At 33.2% G+C, this 18053-nt stretch overlaps 1 protein-coding gene across 2 annotated transcripts in view; it reads right to left on the bottom strand.

Moving 5' to 3' along the window:
* Positions 1-14752, bottom strand: part of tinc (transmembrane protein tincar) — a 47831-nt gene extending 33079 nt beyond the window's left edge. For both annotated transcript variants that reach the window (XM_089640036.1, XM_089640037.1), the window contains exon 1: positions 14630-14752. In XM_089640036.1, coding sequence (XP_089496162.1) covers positions 14630-14702 — 73 coding nt within the window. In that variant the 5' untranslated portion in view covers positions 14703-14752. The remainder of the gene's footprint in view (positions 1-14629) is intronic.
* Positions 14753-18053: the final 3301 nt, after the last annotated feature.

Below are 18053 nucleotides of genomic sequence, written 5' to 3'. Positions count from 1 at the left end.
AAGTTATGTTTAATTACCAAATTTTGGTGAATTATTTTTAAAACTTGATTGTGCCTAAATGTATACTCGGACGGTGCTAATATAGAACATCCCGATATAATATGTTCTATAGTTTCCGGAAAAGCCAAACATTTTCTACACAAATCATCAATTTGATTTGTATCTTTGATTATATGCTTTCTATAATTTTTAGTATTTATGACTCTATCCTGAATGGCAAGCATAAATCCTTCTATTTCTGCGCTCAACTCTCCAATACTCAACCATTTGTTTGACGAAATTTTGTCAACATACGTTTGGTTGAGATAATTGAAGTGTTTTGCGTGTAAAATTTTATTTGACCAGGAATCTAATAATTCCTGGTTGGGATTTATAAAAATGTTGGCATTCTCATCGTATAAATTTAAAGGTGTAATATTTCTATCTGCCTTGCAAATTATTTTGTGCATTTCTGAGCTATGAGCTTTCCTATGGAAAAAAGTTCTTAGCATTTCTACCTGATTATGTTTCAAAGAAGTTATTTTGACTATACCTCTACCTCCTAAATTTCTAGGTAAATTAACTCGTTCTATAGCTGAATTTGGATGATGGCAATTAAACTTTGTTAGCGTAGTTCTAATTAATCTTTCTAAGTTATCTAAATCTGTATTAGACCATTTAATTATGCCAAATGAGTACGTTAATAGAGGTATTGCCCAAGTAATTATTGCTTTTACTAAATTTTTAGCAGATAGATTGCATTTTAAAATTTTCCTGATCCTAGTTTGAAATTTAATCCTAATATCATTTTTAATACTACTATGGTCTAATCTATTTGATTGTGGGTATCCTAAATACTTATAAACCTCATCCCTTTTCATACTAGTAATTTGGAAATTTCTAAATATACTCTCGTCCCCATCTACAATTTTGCCTTTCTCTATATGGATCGTTCTACATTTATCTAAACCAAAAGTCATTTTGATATCATCTGAAAAGTTTTTAACTACCTCGATCATTTTCTCTAAATTTTGTTCAGAATTCGAAAATAATTTTATGTCATCCATATATAATAAATGCGAAATTGTACTACTCTCCCTTGTATTACCCTTAACTTTTATTCCAAACTTGCTTTTAATTAACATTTTAGATAGAGGATTCAATGCTAAACAAAACCAAAGAGGACTCAATGAGTCTCCTTGAAAAATTCCTCTTTTAATTGAAATGCCCGGTATTACTATTTTCTTACCTTTTAAATTGATAAGTAAATTGGTATTCCAAAAGGACATAATATTTTCCAGAAAGTTAATAATAATGGGGTTAATTTTATATATATTTAATACTTTGATCAGCCACGAGTGCGGGACACTATCGAAAGCCTTTTGGTAGTCTATATAGCAAGTATGTAAATTACGTTTTCGAGTTTGAATCTGTTTTAGAATTACAGAATCGATAACTAATTGTTCTTTACATCCCATATGTTTTCTGCGACAACCTTTTTGTTGTTCAGATAAAATATTTTTTTCATCTAAATGAGTATATATTAAATCTGTTAAACAAGAGGTTAAAATTTTGTATATTGTCGGTAAACATGTAATGGGTCTGTACTGAGAAGGATTATTAATATGTTCGCTTTTGGGTAACATATAAGTAATGCCCTTAGTTAGAAAATTTGGAAAATTTTGAGGTTGACTGACAAATTTTGAAAGATTTTTTGCCAAAAGAGGATGTAAAGTAGTCAGACGTTTGTACCAAAAATTATGTATCCAATCGCAACCCGTGGCTTTCCAATTATGAGTATTTTTAATAATTTTGGTTAACAATTCAACCGATATATTAGAAAAACTCATTTGTTCAATACCTGAAAAATTGAGTTCTTCATTTTCTATCCATGGAGTTGACTCGTTATGTTTTATATCTTTACTCCAAATTTTAGTCCAAAAATCGCGCATATCTGATTCAGATGGCAACGGAATATTATTATTCGAAATAATATTTTGTTTATCGTCAAGTTTGGAATAAAATATTTTTTCATTTTTCTGGAATAATCTATTATTATTTTTTTTATTATATGTATAATTATAACTTTTTAATCTACTAGCTTTTACGCCTAATTTTTGTTTTAATAAATCCAATAAATCATTGATTATATTTTCATTATTATGACTATCAATGTTATAACCAAATTTTCTACCAATTTCATCTACATGTCTCAAAATTTTCCTACTTCTATTTCCATTTTTATATTCTATTACTCTAGCTATGTTACTTCTTAAAAATACTACATCATTTTCTAATCTAATCTGCCATTCTGGTTTACTATAACTATATGATCTATCGTCAGAGGATGATAATTTAATTCCTAACTTATTACAAACAGTAATCGCACTAGCGTATACTATTGTATGAAGATCTAAAAAACTAATTTCGTCAAATATGATTTTTGGTAAAATTATGTTATTTAATTCAAAAATTAATTTAGATAATTTCTTTGATGTTATTATTATATTGTGTTATTATTTATTATTATTATTATTATACTACGTACTATAATTTTGAATCGCAGCCTACAGAAAGGCATGTAGATAAATGTACATGTAGGTACAGTAAAACAATATCAATTAAACGGGGATTATAGTTTAAACCGGGGGTGCTGAATCGTGAGGGTTGGATCCCATTGAAGGATTATGTTTGAATTTGCCGAACGTTTTCAGGTGAACTATCCGTGACGTGAATATATCGATGCAATAAATATACATATGTTTCTATCTGAAAACAGATTTGTATTAATTAATTAACAGTATACGTGATTGCGGTTGTATATTATATAACATTCTAAAATGCGTACGAATCATATTTAGGAAGATAATTCTAATCAAACCCTTGTACTGATGTAAGTACCGCCCAACATAAAATTTGTTTTTCCTCTCCTTAACACGCTCATTAATGAACACACTATTTAAAAAAATCTGAATTAATAATGAAATTTCCAATTACATGTGTTCCAATTTTTCACGAAAACGGCGCTATATAAATTAGGCAAACATTATTATTATCTACTATTATGTTAAACAAACTAAATTTCTCCACTCTTTCTCGGATTAGATTAACTAAAAGTGTCGTTATAATTGAGATTCATAAAAGAAAGACGTGTATCGATAAAAAAACCTAATATTTTTCTTCCAATCTTTTAACGTTTCTTTTCTTATTTTTACTCTAATGAAAATTATTTAAAAAAAACGTTAACAAGGATAAGAGATAAAAGGCCGCTCCCTCACGAGTCGGTCGGCCAATTTTGCAAGATTTTGCACCACGCGGACTCGCACACGTGTCACCACAAAGTATTTCGCTTAAATTATTTTTTTTATTTCTGGTTGGTCACCTATTTTGGGATTTGTTTATTTCATCTCAACCCTTTGGGAACGGCGTTTATGTTAATCGACACACCGAGGTACCTGTGACGTCACGTCAGCCTGATTTCGATCGTATTGACGGGGTTTGAAAAATTAGGATTTTGGTAATTATTTTAATTACGTAACATTTTTACTAAAAAAATATGGTGGTATTTAAGTTAAAATGTGATTTTAATTTGACTAGAGTCCTATACTCAAACAATTTACTATGAGCCAAAATGTGTATGTACCTAGATAGTAAAAAGTATTACGTCAAAATGAAGTACATAACTAGAGAAAACCCTACGAAATTTCCGAGCCAGCAAATTGAACGAGTACAGATTGTGAAAAACACGGGTCTACGATGCTATTATTTCTAAGTGCGTTTTTCCATCTAATAGTCGTTAAAGAAACAGAGCAGTCACGCTCGCAGATGGGAGAACGCTTTAAAGACCTTTCTGCTCTAAAGTTACCTACAGAGGAAGGAGGAAGGGGGTATGCACTTCACGAATAGAGGGCGCGATATCGCAACTCATCTGGCCATGGCCGTTACAACCCCCTGTTGTAAAAACACACAGGGTTGTTTGAAACACTTGACAAATGGAAGCGTTTTATCTTCATTTTGAAGGAACAACTATAAAAATAACGTAAAAAAGGTTGGATATGGTAAAAATGACCTTTTCCATTTTAAAAAAAAGGCAAACGTTACAAATGTCGTGATGGGTGAAAGACTCTCATTAAATAACATAAATACATATAATTAAAATATATAACTGAAAATCCAATTATGTCCTGTGCGTGCGAACCGTATCTAAATTTCTCTAATAAACAATAAAAAGCGTTAATCTCAAGTGACCTACCAGGTAAGTATGGTACTGTATATTGTCTGCCTGTACAAAATATAAATAAATAATGATAATAACATAGGTATATTCTAGCATCACGTTCATCAATCAAATGCATTGTACATATAGCTTTTTATTAGTGATATAAGAACCGATGGATGCAATCTGTTGACGTAAATTGATAATAGTTTGACTTGTCTATAGTTGGTAATAACATAGATCATTGTAGATATGTGTTATATATTTGTACAGCGCCCTTGAGGTGATTTTGTACAAAAACGATGCTGTACAAATCATCCAAATATTATTATTATTATGGGGGACTTAGCCAGCCGAGGAATTGAACTCACGACACCCGGACGCGATGTCAACTCAGCCACTGACCGGTCATTCTGTGTGTGTTTAGGCTTATTTGTAACTATTTGTGTTACTCTGCAACATCTGCTATATTTACATAACTATACTAAAGCACTAAGCAGCCTTTATTGCCGATGAAAACTACAAAAGAATAAATTCATTGAAATTTAATTGATTGTGTTTTCGTAATACCTTTAACCCACATTTTTGGGAACGTTACTTTTCAATTAAAAAAAAAAATTTACCTTATTTCGAGAAAACTGTAGATGTCATTACTCAACCCTCAAAACTCTCATAATTATAAATAGAACTAGAATATTTTACATAGTTAAAATTTTTTGTATAAAAATGAAATTTTGTAAAATAAATACTTTTACGAATTCGTAAATATTCGTTTTTATAGTCTGCTGTAAAATTTTTATTTTGTGTCTTGAAAGGTTTTGCTAAACCACAGGCAATTAAACATATCAGAAGTGCTTCAACCCAACTACCAATAGTAAGATGGACCATGAAAACCATTTAAGGAAATGGAAAAGTAATGAAAATGCAGAAGAGGAACGTTGGAAAAGTCTGCCTTTTCAGAACTAGTGACTAAGCACAGTTTAAGCCATTAAGTAACAAGTAACATTTCAATTCTGAATGGTGGATTGTTACAAGGAAGATACTGAGAATATTACTATTATTGTGGCATCTGAAATATAAAATAGAGCTATGTGTCACCCTGTCGTCTACGATACTACAAGTCTAAGCAGACGATGTGTTGTCAAAACATATAAAACATCAATAAATTGATGAATTAATATTGCTTTTTTCAAATGCTAACTGCAAACATATGATACACGTGTGCGCTGAAAGCGATTCTCTAGCCCTCATCTCCCAGTCAAGGGGAAGAATTCAAAGGCCATTATCGTTTTTTTCTCTATTGAAAGTCATATTGTTGCCTCTCTTATCCGACTGTTGGCTCCGGTCCATTGTCCCTCCTCTCTGAATGCAGATGAGATAAAAACAATGAGAATGAAGCCGAGAAGAAACCGCCGCAGAGCGGTGGATCGTGTGGAAGGGATGGCCCCTCTGTTCTCTTATAGACAACGGCATGCGACAGAGCGAAATAATTGCAGCAACTTGGTACCACCACTGCAAGTTTTTATTGAAAAGTGGTGTAGAAAAAGCTGCCTTTTTGCAGGTTGTTTGGATATTGAAATTGTAACGTTTTACGTCAAAATAGTAGCTAAGTTAATAAATACCGCGAGTCAAATTCCTGAGCTAGTTTAGTCATCTATCCTTGCACAAGTAATATCTTCCAATCGTAATGAAGGTGGTAGTAATTCTTTAAATTTGTATTGGAATAACTCATTGAGTAAAACCTTAGAGTGTAATATTTGCCTAGACAATGAAAATAATATTAACCACTCAAACAATAATGTAAAACAGGAAATATAGAAAAATATTCGGTCTCTATATTAAATAAATAAAAAATAATATTATTTCTCTGTTCATGGAGGTCCTGGGTTTTATCTTTTTTTTACATTTTTCTTTTAACTAACTAACTAACTAACCATCACGCCGTTTCTCCGCAGGGGTAAGCAGAGAGGACGGACCGCCAAACAACTCGGTCTTGGCACACAATCCTTACCTCATTCACATTCATACATCGTCTCATACATACTCTTCTATTATTCTGACTCTTGACAATGCCCGACTCAAGTATCTAATTCACTCGGTCATGCCATGTCTTCCTCGGGCGTCCCCGACTTCTGCTACCATTCACATTTGCATCGTATATTCTCCTTACACTCCTCTCTTCATTCATTCACTCTACATGCCCAAACTATCTAAGCGTCCCTTTCTTGATCTTACTCATTACGCTTATATCAGCCTTGCACTCTTTGCGAATCTCCACATTTCTCACACGATCATACATGGTTTTATCACAAATACGCCCCCCCCCCCTTTTTCTTTTAAGTGTAATCACTTATATTGTCCCCATTTTTGTTAAATATTGTCAGGACTGTCATAACTCGAAAACGAGTCTATCTGTCGAGTTTCAGCTCGATCGGATGTCGGGAAATGGGTTAATTTCCACTTCATTCATTTATTCAATCAAGAAAACAAAACAGTAATTCAAATAGATGCATTTAAAAAAACTACTTGATAGTTAATCGTTTTCATTACCTTTCTAAAAAAACTCACCATTATTCGAATGAAAAACATCTTCCAAAAATATTCCAATAACTTACCACCATGATTTATATTCCCATCAGAAGCACCCATAGAAGACATTAAGTTATATAACTGCAGGGCTTGCGACAAATGACATAGGTAAAAAGAATTTGATTAGAACTTAAAGGGCAATATATCTCATAAATCTCAAAGGAATGGGACATTGTAGGAAATATAAAAACACTCAAATAGTGAGGTCCCTGCAACATCCCTTATTTTTACCAAAACTGATGGGGGGAAAACAGCGAAAGGGTGAATTCAAATTGCTTTTGTTTTCCTATTCAATTATAATGCACAGAGTAAAAAAACAAACATTAAATTGTCGTTAGATATAATTAATTCCGCAAGCAAAAGATTTATGTATCGAAGAATTTTTCTTGCTGGAAAATCTGAAATATATAACACAATATTCGAGTTAGTTTCAGGAGAGTATTTTTATAAGAAATTTTCGTCTTTTATTTTGCCAAGTCACTGCCCATTATCGATAAGAGATGGTGGATGATTTTCCCATCAGCGGGATGATTTTATGTATTCTTATGTACGGAAAATCCGTTCGAATTGGCCAAAATCGATTTGATACGAAGTTTTTTCGAAGTCATGATATAAAATAGGTACGAACTGTCCATATTCCAGCAAAGAAATATACTAATTCGCAAATTATAGAATGTTATACTTTTTATGAATGTCACGAATAATTTTCGGAATAATTGATCACCAAAAGTTTGTAAAATAACTTTATAATTCATGGGGTGTCAGGCAACGTTATTTTAAGCACACGTTATATTTTCGTAAGAATTTAAGTGATTCCATTTTATAAAAAAAAATCGACTAACTTTGTTTAACTTCGTGCATCATTTTGACGATGATATCAAGTGGTTTAGGAGGTAAAAAGGTTTATTAATTTTTATACACACTCAATACACCACTGTAAATTGTTATGGCTTAGAACGCTGATAAAGAAATAAGCCAAAATCATTTTTTTTGTTTGTGTTTTTGGTTTGATTTTTCTTTTATATAGTAAATAATATTATTAATTTCAATACATAAAAACACAGTTTATTTATAAACAAGTTATTCTGTATAATTATTACTTCGTATTACAGCTGTTTCGCCTTCCGAAAAGCATTATCATTATTATATAAATTAAACTTGATAACAATTAAAAAATAATAAAAAATAAAATCAATTTGTTTACATTCTCTTTACCGGTGTCATTTTTTTATCATGGCGGGTAGTTAAAAATGTGAAAATATTATCCACCATAAACAACTACTTCTTAATAATAATAATAATAATATTGGACAATTTGTATAGCGCCGCTTTTGTGAGATATCACCTAAGGGCGCTTTACAGTAGATGCAGGTATTACAAAAAATATAAATATTACAAAAATAAAGTGAAGTGAAGTTAACTAAAATGAAGACCAGGAACAGGTGACATGAAGATAGAAGATGGAGAGTCTGAAGCAAGAATCCTAGATGATGAAGAAACTGGACCAGCTGCTGCAGGGAGAGAGTCCACCGCGTCTTTTATATCTTAGATGATAGAAACAAGGGAGAAGGGCCACAAACTAATGTGTTGCAAACTTCGTTCACTCATTCTATTGTAAATTGCATCTACGTATAGCGGTGTCTCGCCTTTGCGTCTACCTACACACCACAGGCATAACTTAAATTTATTGGCTCCACCGCCGCTTTGATAGCCCATGCACTTTGGTCGTTGCTCGGCGATAGTCGACACATTTCTATGCCATATCTCCTTTTGTTTTTATTATCTATGTTTTTATACCCTGAGGCCAATATTCCTTAACCTACATCAATCCAAAGGGGTTGTTAAGTGAATTGAATCAACGAAGGTCGCAATTCGTTTGTGTTGCTGTTCTATTTGATGAACCATCGATTTTGTCCCTAAGACCAAAGGCATCCCCCTATTCCCTATTCTTACAAGGGAAGATTGTGGGGGAGGGTGTGACAACATCACGCCTCTACATCGCTAAGGGTGTTTAATCGAGAAAATTCCAAAAAAACCTTAACTGAAAGAATAGGAAAAAGCGTAAATGATTTCATGTTAGGGCCCGTTCCCACTTCCGTTTTCAAATCGGAGGCGGGTCCCGTTTTAAAAACGGATGGCCAATGGCCCTGTTCACACTACCGTTTTAAAAACGGATCCGTTTTAAAAACGGACCATACTCTACGAAAAAAAATAATTTTCGATTCAACAAAAACATGTTATTTGCTCATTCTTCAGTAATGGTGCGCAATGGACGACGATGAAGCTCTTGTTGTCATGTTGTACTTATTAAAAAGAAGGAAAAAAGTGAAAAGAAAATTTTGGGTACACCCAATCATAGCCGAATGATTTTCTGTAGGAATTTTCCAAGTGTTAATTGGTGAGTTGAGAAGTGATGAACTAAAGTTCTTTAATTATTTTAGAATAATAATGATTGGATTATTTATATAGCTCCGTTTTCACCATGAAAAATCACCTCAAGGGCGCTTAATGGCTTAAGAGAATGTCTATCACTTCCTTTAACCATCTACTGGAATGAGTTTCAGAGAACTTCAGAGAACATATCAAAATACAAAATTGAGAAAGTGCATTTGTCCTGAAGAAAGGCTATCGATATTTTAAAGTAAGAAAACAATAACAACTCAAATATTTTTTATTATGTGTTTATTAAAATAATAAGCTCTTCCGTGCATCTCATTAAAGCTTTAAAATTTAAAAAAAGTAAACTTAAAAAAATAAAAATAAAAATTTTGATGTACAAAAGTTGTGTACACCAAGTGTTTTGTTTTTATTTGGTTAAAGATAAAATATTACCATACTCTTTCTTCGACCAGTGGTATTAAATTTTCGGGATTTATTTCCTTATCCATTATTGTAGTTTTGATTTATTTACTTAACAAAATAACCAAATACAAGCACGCAGCGTGCCTGCTTCCTTGCGACAGGGAGCAGGCGGGGAGGGGTCGGGGTTTGGCGGGGACTCTGCCGGAACGACTGGACGACAAGTGTGAACAGCTCCATACAACACTATGAGCGAGCGTGTTCCGACACGATTTGAAAACGGACGCGCTGCGTAGGCGATCCATCCGACAAAAAATGTCGGATCCGTTTTCAAATCGTGTCGGACAAGTGTGAACAGCTCCATACATCCACTACAGCCACTAGGGCATCCGTTTTTAAAACGGGACCCGCCTCCGATTTGAAAACGGAAGTGGGAACGGGCCCTAAAGCTTTTTGTATCAGTGAGAAATGCCTTGTTAAATTGATTCAATTTGTTTTCAGCTTGTGTATCATCAAAGTTATCAACAGGTATGAAAAATAAATGTTTTTTATACCGAATTAAAGTTCAGATACATACCAAGAGCTTAATGCAATTTAAACTTAACTTAAAAACAAAAAACAGTCGATTAAAATTTAAATACGAGGCTAATCGAATTAATATTAACAAGTGCATTATTTCTGTTTACCCCCAGGTATTTCTATTCAAATTTCAGACCGCAATGCTATCCGACATGAGCTTGGAAAGTATCCACTAAGCTTTCAAAAATAAGACGATACGCCATAAGCCTCAAATGTTCGATAATAATTAAATATGATGAAACTTGGGCGAAACCGTGCTGTTAATAATAGTATCTTATGGTAAGCAGTGTCGTCTCTAAACATAAACTTTCAAATAGAAGCATATTTATCTAAAGTGACCTGCCACTGTATCTGTTTGTAAATAATTAGATAAAGCCTAGGAAGTCATATTTGTAAAGCGACCTTAAGGTTAAAAAATTATCTGCTACTTTTCTTTTATCACGAAAACCAAAAAATGTTACAATTAAGATCAGATTGGAGTTCACAAAGTCCTGTCATTTTTTAGAACCCTGAATTATTTCATTGATAATGACCCTTTTCACGCCTTCGAGTTGCTGAACTTCATGTAGAGCAAGGACGTGCCGCGAGGGCGAGGAAGACACCGAAGGGTGAAAAAGGATGCAGAAGGGTGTTAGAGGGTAAGAGAGGGTGTATAAAAAGCGTAACGCCTCTCCGAGTGGCTACAGAACAGATTTGAGGGCGACAAACTACCGCGCGAGGAGCCTTTTCAGCCCTGCCAGATAAAATTAATACTTCCGCTTCCGTAGGCGGTACGTTCAAAAGTCAGCTCATGAGGTGTTTTGATGTTGATGGCTGAATGAAAAAAATACCTGAAAATAACCAGGAATGAAAATATTTGACCCTGCTTGATCTATGCCACAAAACCTGACATGGCTTGAACAGGTTCATTCATTTACAATTTCCCAATTTTTAGCCTAAGGGTCACACTTCACTGATTACCCAGGGCAAAGATCTAGCTATATTGTAAGGAAATCGAACCTTATGTAATTGCAGGGAAATAATATGGAGGCAAACATAATCTAGCATGTATAAATATTTGACGACCTACCGATTTTTATCACAAACCTACCGAATATTTCAACTCACATCTACCTATAAATATTTTCAGATACAAACTAACTGACAAGCATTTGACGTCGCTGCTGATAATTACCGCTAATAAACTTGATCCACAACTACAAACAAAATTTTGCAATGGAAAGTTACAGTTTTATAAATCTCCTTAATTATAATTATAATGTGACTTTTCTTTGTATAACACTTGAGTGTTATACGTAGAAAAGTGTTTAGGATAAATATCTTTTAAGATAAATCTCATATCATTGATTCCAGTTAAAATGTTCAATTTCATGTATATTAGTTATTGTGTTCTTAATCGCTCGCTAAATAAATAAATAAAAACATTTGATTTGTGGTGCCCGCGGGCCGTACTTTGGTGACCCCCAATCTAAGAATAAATACTACAGCTCTGCTATCCTAATCTATTTCAAAACATTTTTTTTGTAAATTTACAAGTTTTATTTTATATTTGTTAAATACCCTACATTGAACATTTTAGCACTGAATTAATTTTCAAAAGCAACCGTGCATTCACTGTGCCTTATTTAGTAATGAAAATTAGAATCTCTTGTTATCTTTGTACTTACAAAAAAAGTAAAAAATCAAATTTACCTATTTAAAAAATCAGGTGAATGCCAGAGAGTGGAAGATAATGTAATGGCGGGTAGGAATAATAGTGAGGGAATACCAGAAGCATTATTACTTATTAAATTATTTTTTTATGAAACGTGATGTGACGCTATCCTTAGGGACTTGACCCCAAAACTACGTGATACTTACATGCCTACGCTTGGTATAATATGTATACGCAAACAAATTTATTTATTAATACAATGAACGTATATGGTTGAATTCGTTGTGTTCTTAAAATATTATTATTACAAAAATGCTATCTTTATTTGAATTAGTTTTATTCAGATGGTAGGAAAATAAGATGGAAATGGAAATGAAAATACTTCCGCATAGATCGAAAACATCTGACCACTGGAATAAAATTAAGATTCCTATATTTGATTGATGTTCCTATCAATTTGAAAATCTGGCCGAATTTCCACCCGACCCGAACCCAAAAACCAATAATGTAATGCCCTTCTCCCCTTCTCTCTTCAAAGATCCCGTTGCCTATCTGGATTCACAGATTCAATGTATCCTGTCTGATTTATATCCAATCTTTCCGAATAGTTACAGCTGTGGCGTATTGATAACTCGTCAGACGGAAAATAGACATCATGGAATTCAATATCTATCCAAATTTTATCTCGCAGATAACACTGTCTTATATAATTCTTCCTAGAAAACCTTTGTATAACACTAAATATTTAATGTAAATGAAAAAATATAGTTGTGCTTTGTTTTAAACCACTTTATTGAGTTATAAAGATCGACCGGTTCTGGTTGCACTCAACCTTCTTCAGAACAATGGAAATAAACTAGTTCGACCTATATGACTCAATAGTGATTTGAGACAAAGTAAACAAATTATTAATTTATTTAATGTCAAGCCACAAAGTGTTTGCTTTCTTCGATAATTTAACATTTAATGAATAATCTTAAAATTTTAAAGTCATAACAGTCATCATCTATTATAACATATATGTAGTATTTACTCCTATTTGATAACTTTTATAGCGCTGTTTTTGTGAAAAATCACCTCAACTTAATTAGTTGTACTTCGTTGGTCATAAGTTGTTTAGCAGCTGTTATTATTTTTATAAGCGCCTTTGAATACAAAAGCTGGAAGCTTAACCGTGATACATTAGGTATATAATATATGCCACTTCAATAATCGTCAGTTAAGTAGGATAACTGCTCTTAATTATTACTCTGAGATCTGTGGCTTTACCCCAAAATACATCTGAATCAAATCAACTGTTTAATCCAGGATTCAATAATTTACAGCGCTATTCATTATCCAACTGTTGATCTAACTTCAGCAACTGTAATACAATGATATTCTCATTCTTGGCTTAATCCGAGATATTAATCATTTCTGTATCTTTTGAAGGCAGGCTGGTAAATTAAATGAAGCGGCCTTATTCCAAGCAGCCTTATTTCTAGGGGTAGGACTCCATAGAGTTGCTTAATTTCCTGTTTGAGGAAGGGCAGCATAAGTTTATTTATGAGAGGACCTCCTAACGGTCAATGGTCCAGAAAGTCACTCAGTCACCCCTAATTCTGAGTTAATGCCGAGCCTTCGCATCAATCATGCAGGAGGCTGCAACGGGAACAATATCTCAAGAAAAGACTGACGTGTCCAAGATGCATTTGTGTTGGAGGGATCTTATCGGGATAAGTAGGTACCCATATACGTTCGGTATATAGGGACCAATGTTCTTTTGCAATTTAGAAAAATAAAAACGAAATTTAAAGTGAAAAGTAACAAAAAAACTGGAAGCATTTGGAAACACGACCGGTCGGCGACTGAGTTGACAAATACATCAGGTTTCTAGGCGTTGTGGGTTCAATTCCTCTTCTAGCTAAGTCCGTTATAATTGCATAAGCAACTTCGTAATAATAATATATAATATTTGGATGAATTTGTATAGCTTAAAATCACCTCAAGGGCGTAGTAGTAGTTTATCAAATAGTGTCAGGTTACTCGAAACACTTATGTTTTTCTTTTTATAATTAAAATAAAAAACTAGTGTATCTCTTTAATGGCTGTATCTACGCGATAGAGCTTCATGTCACTAATACATATGAGTATGGCATTATAGAACACAAGCTTAACTAAAAATACCAGTTTTTATAGTTAGACCCCTGTGATCCTAAGCCCCCGCTTGCATAGTTACTTTTTACACTTTTAAAAAAGACTAGCAAATGACAGCCATCTTAAATATACTATAAGTAGGTACCTTCTTAATTGCTTGTCTGGATCTGAAAAGGATATTTTTTAATTTGATAATTTCCTCAAGACGTCCTATCGGTTCCAATTTCTAAAAGTTCACGCTTGTACAGACGGACCCACAAAGGAAAGTATGTTGAACCAGCGCAGACTCGTGAGAACTAACAGGATATTTAAATTATTTTAGGATTAATAATAATTATAAGATGTTAGCTAGAAAGCGCAGACTTACTTTACTTACTAGCTTACTTAATTAAGCGCAGATTTAATTCTTACTTTACTCGTCAAGATTAACCCTTAGAAATTTAAACAAAAGAAATACACATTTCCAGCACAGAATTAAAAATTATTTCTGGTAAAAAAAATACTGTGCGATAGGTAGGTTTCTATTGGTTGTATTACTGAATTCTTGACACATTTAGTTTCACTTTTAAAAATTACTCTTTAAATTCAAAACATAACCGATTATATAACCGATTTCATCGAACCAAAGTTACGATCGCAACCGAAATTAGTATTTTTGATAATTTTGCAGCACAAACCTTGAGGCAGGAAACCGGATTCTATGAGCCTGGCTTCCATCAGCAGACGCGGCAAGAGCAGACAGAAAGCCATCACCAGGTGGAGGAAAGGGGCGGTAGGACCCCCGTGCTGCCACAGACTCCTCAGGACACCTGAAATAGAAGAAAAGTTATCAATAAGACGACACAATATTACTTGACCTCTCATTTATACATGTACTGATTGTTTCCAAAATAATAATTTATAAAAATACTTTTGTACACAATGATAATAGGGTTTTCCAATAAGAGGTGTTATTTTGATATTCAATTGTAAAATATCAATGGTTTCGTTGCTTGTGTGGCACGTAACGCCGTCTTTTTGAATGTAAACGTTGTCCAGATCAATACCATTCAATTCCGGCCATAAAAAAATATTAATCATCTCTCGATAGCGCAATCCATTCACCGTAACTGTTGGTCCAGCCATTCATTTTCGAAAAAGTAAGGTCCAATGACTCCGCCGGACCATAAACCGCACCAAAAAGTTACACGTTGAGGATAGAGAGGCTTTTCAACAATAACTCTTGGGTTTTCCGAGCCCCAGATGCGACAACTTTGCTTGTTGACGAAGCCACCAAGGTGGAAATGGGCCTCATCACTCAAGATGATTTACATTTGATTCACTCAAGTGAATTGTAATAATTTCAATGCGTTGATGATGCGTGTATCGTTCCATTTTTATTAATGGCGTAGTTTCTACTTGTCAAATGTCAAAAAATGACAGCTTCAAAAGTAACATCTACTGAAATAGCGGGCTATTCAAAATAACACCTCTTATTGGAAAACCCTGTATTTGGATTCCGCCAAATTTAGGTTAGAAGAGTTACATTGCTTTATCTTTCAAATTAAATAATTATTGTGTTCTGTCATGCTAAGCTATCCCTTTTCCAAAGCTCCCCACCAAGATATTATGTAAAGATTAAACAAAGATAAATTAAATTAATGAATAACGTATTGTTACAACGGTATGAAGACAAAAGGTAAGCATAATAAAGGTATAAAGAAGACCGTATTAGTGAAACAAGAGGCGAGACGCTAAGTAATGTACAAGGCACCTACATGCTTTTTGTCAAAACAAATAAAATTACATTTCGCAGCCCACATTTCAGGCGCTCACATCGCCATAAGATGGTGGAGGTTGTTGATTCAATTCGTGGTGGTTGTCACTCAAAGAAAACCTAAATAGCAGAAGATTCACTCAAAAACACAGAACAAAACAAAACAAATGGAATTTTACTGTGAAAACCCAGACAATGTTGGTACTCTGTCTTTCACAATGCTCTCGAGCAGAAAGAGATTCAATCCCAATTCCTGGTTTCATTATAAGACTCTGGCCTTGTGATTATTTTATAAGAACTAGTTTACTTTTAATATACTCGACTGTCAGCCTTACAGATTGATTACACAGCTGTTATAAGAACAAAAAATTATTTATAACTCTTTTACAATGTTATCAGTAATTAACTACCCACTATTAAAATAAATCATGTTGAAGTTAACCTTTCTAACGTAACGATTAATGAAATCAATTGCCTAATTTATGCGGGCCGGTGTGTTGTTTACAATTTGTTTTCAAACTGTCAAGTGGTAAAATGTCCCTTGTTTGCTGATTTTTGTTGACAAAATGGCATTAACATTGTTAAGAATGCTAATAATTTTGAATTGGAGCGCATGGAAGGAGATGTATAAAAGCATTTAACTATAGTAACAATAAAAATTAAATAAATTAACCTTTTTCTTTAGTGACATCGTTCTTCCTTCAACTTGAATTAGATATAGCATGAGTGTGTAATAATTTTAATAATAGTGTAATAATTTTAAAGTTTACTTATTAACTGTACGGAATATAGTTACAAGAAGGCTATAATATCGGCGCCACGGTACTGCATAAGTCGTAATAAGATCTGTATTTTTTTTAAATTTGACAACGCTTTAGGTGCAAGTTCCAGACGTCAAGTTTTTTCCAAAATTTCCAAGAATTATTTCGCCAGTTCTATTTCACTTTTACTGGAGAAAATTCATATTATTATGTTATGTACACTTATTATACTTATTCGTACAACTTTCCTATACTAATGAATCTACACTACATGTAAAAGTGAATACGGCGTGAATAAATAAATAATCTAATGTTGTTAAGTGCCACTCACCGTGATAATAACATATTCTCACTAAACGTTTTTAATATTGACGAAGTGAAATATTAACGTCATTAAGGAAAGTACTGCCACAGCAAGGGTGAGTTTAATACGCTGTGGATTACAGTAAAGCTTTAGGGCTGTCTGCCGCTACTGGCCGACGAGGGGTTATAAATAGCCACGGTGGACTGACTTATCCCTTATCCTCCATCACATCATCTGTTATAAGAGCTAATAAATTATTAAGCGTCTATTATAAAAAACACCTCAAGAAAGCCACGCGAAAGATTATACTACAGTTGGTGATATAAAATAGAGCCATCGTCTAATACAAAATATTGGACAAAAATAAGCGCTTTTATGTTTGATAATAACTTTTTAAAGTTATACCTCGCAATGTAATGTTTAATCATTGACGAAGAAGATGACACAGTGCTTCTTCTAAAAGCAAACACATGGTTAGAACTGAACAAAAAGGCTAATTCAGACATCAATGAATTGAAAACATGGTTTGACAATAACCTACTAACGTTAAACTCTAAAAAAACACACTACGTACCATTTTTCATAAACAAACCAAATACGCCGCATGAAATAAACATTCAAATTCACTCTACACCAAGCACTCAACAACACCACTGTAACTGACTATGTACTAATATTGAAATTAAAACTTCAACCAAATATCTAGGGATCACTATTGACCAATGCCTAAAATGGATACCACATATAACCATTCTCAAAAACAGAGTACGAAAATTAACCTTAATTTTTAGCTGCTTGAGACATATTCTAAATAAAGAACTACTGAGAATGACGTACTTCGCATTCTGTCAATCCATAATCCAATATGGTATAATAGGATGGGGGGGCGCCTATAAAACTCACACACAACCTCTTTACATTGCGCAAAAACTAATAATTAAAATAATATTAAAGAAATCATTTTTATATTCATCTGAACTCATTTTCAAAGAATTTAAAGTCAGAAAATTAAATACTCTTTTCCTGTATCACGCAACCTTACAAGTTTACAAAGATGATATCCTAAACAAAACCGTACCATTCAAAAACATAGCAAATCTCAGGCAAAAATACATGTTACCAATTCCGATTTGTAAAAAAACTTTGGGTCAGCAAAACTACAAATACTTAGGAACAAATTTCTTCAATAAATTGCCAGAAAATATAAGATCACTAAATGATAGTTTCAAAGAATTCAAAACACAATTAAAAAAATATACTGAAAACCTAAACTAAATTAA

The sequence above is a fragment of the Hesperophylax consimilis genome, chromosome 15 (genome assembly GCF_061612785.1).
Source record: "Hesperophylax consimilis isolate HC1 chromosome 15, BYU_Hcon_1.0, whole genome shotgun sequence".
Lineage (NCBI taxonomy): Eukaryota > Metazoa > Arthropoda > Insecta > Trichoptera > Limnephilidae > Hesperophylax > Hesperophylax consimilis.
This window is presented reverse-complemented; position numbering and strand designations above follow the sequence as displayed.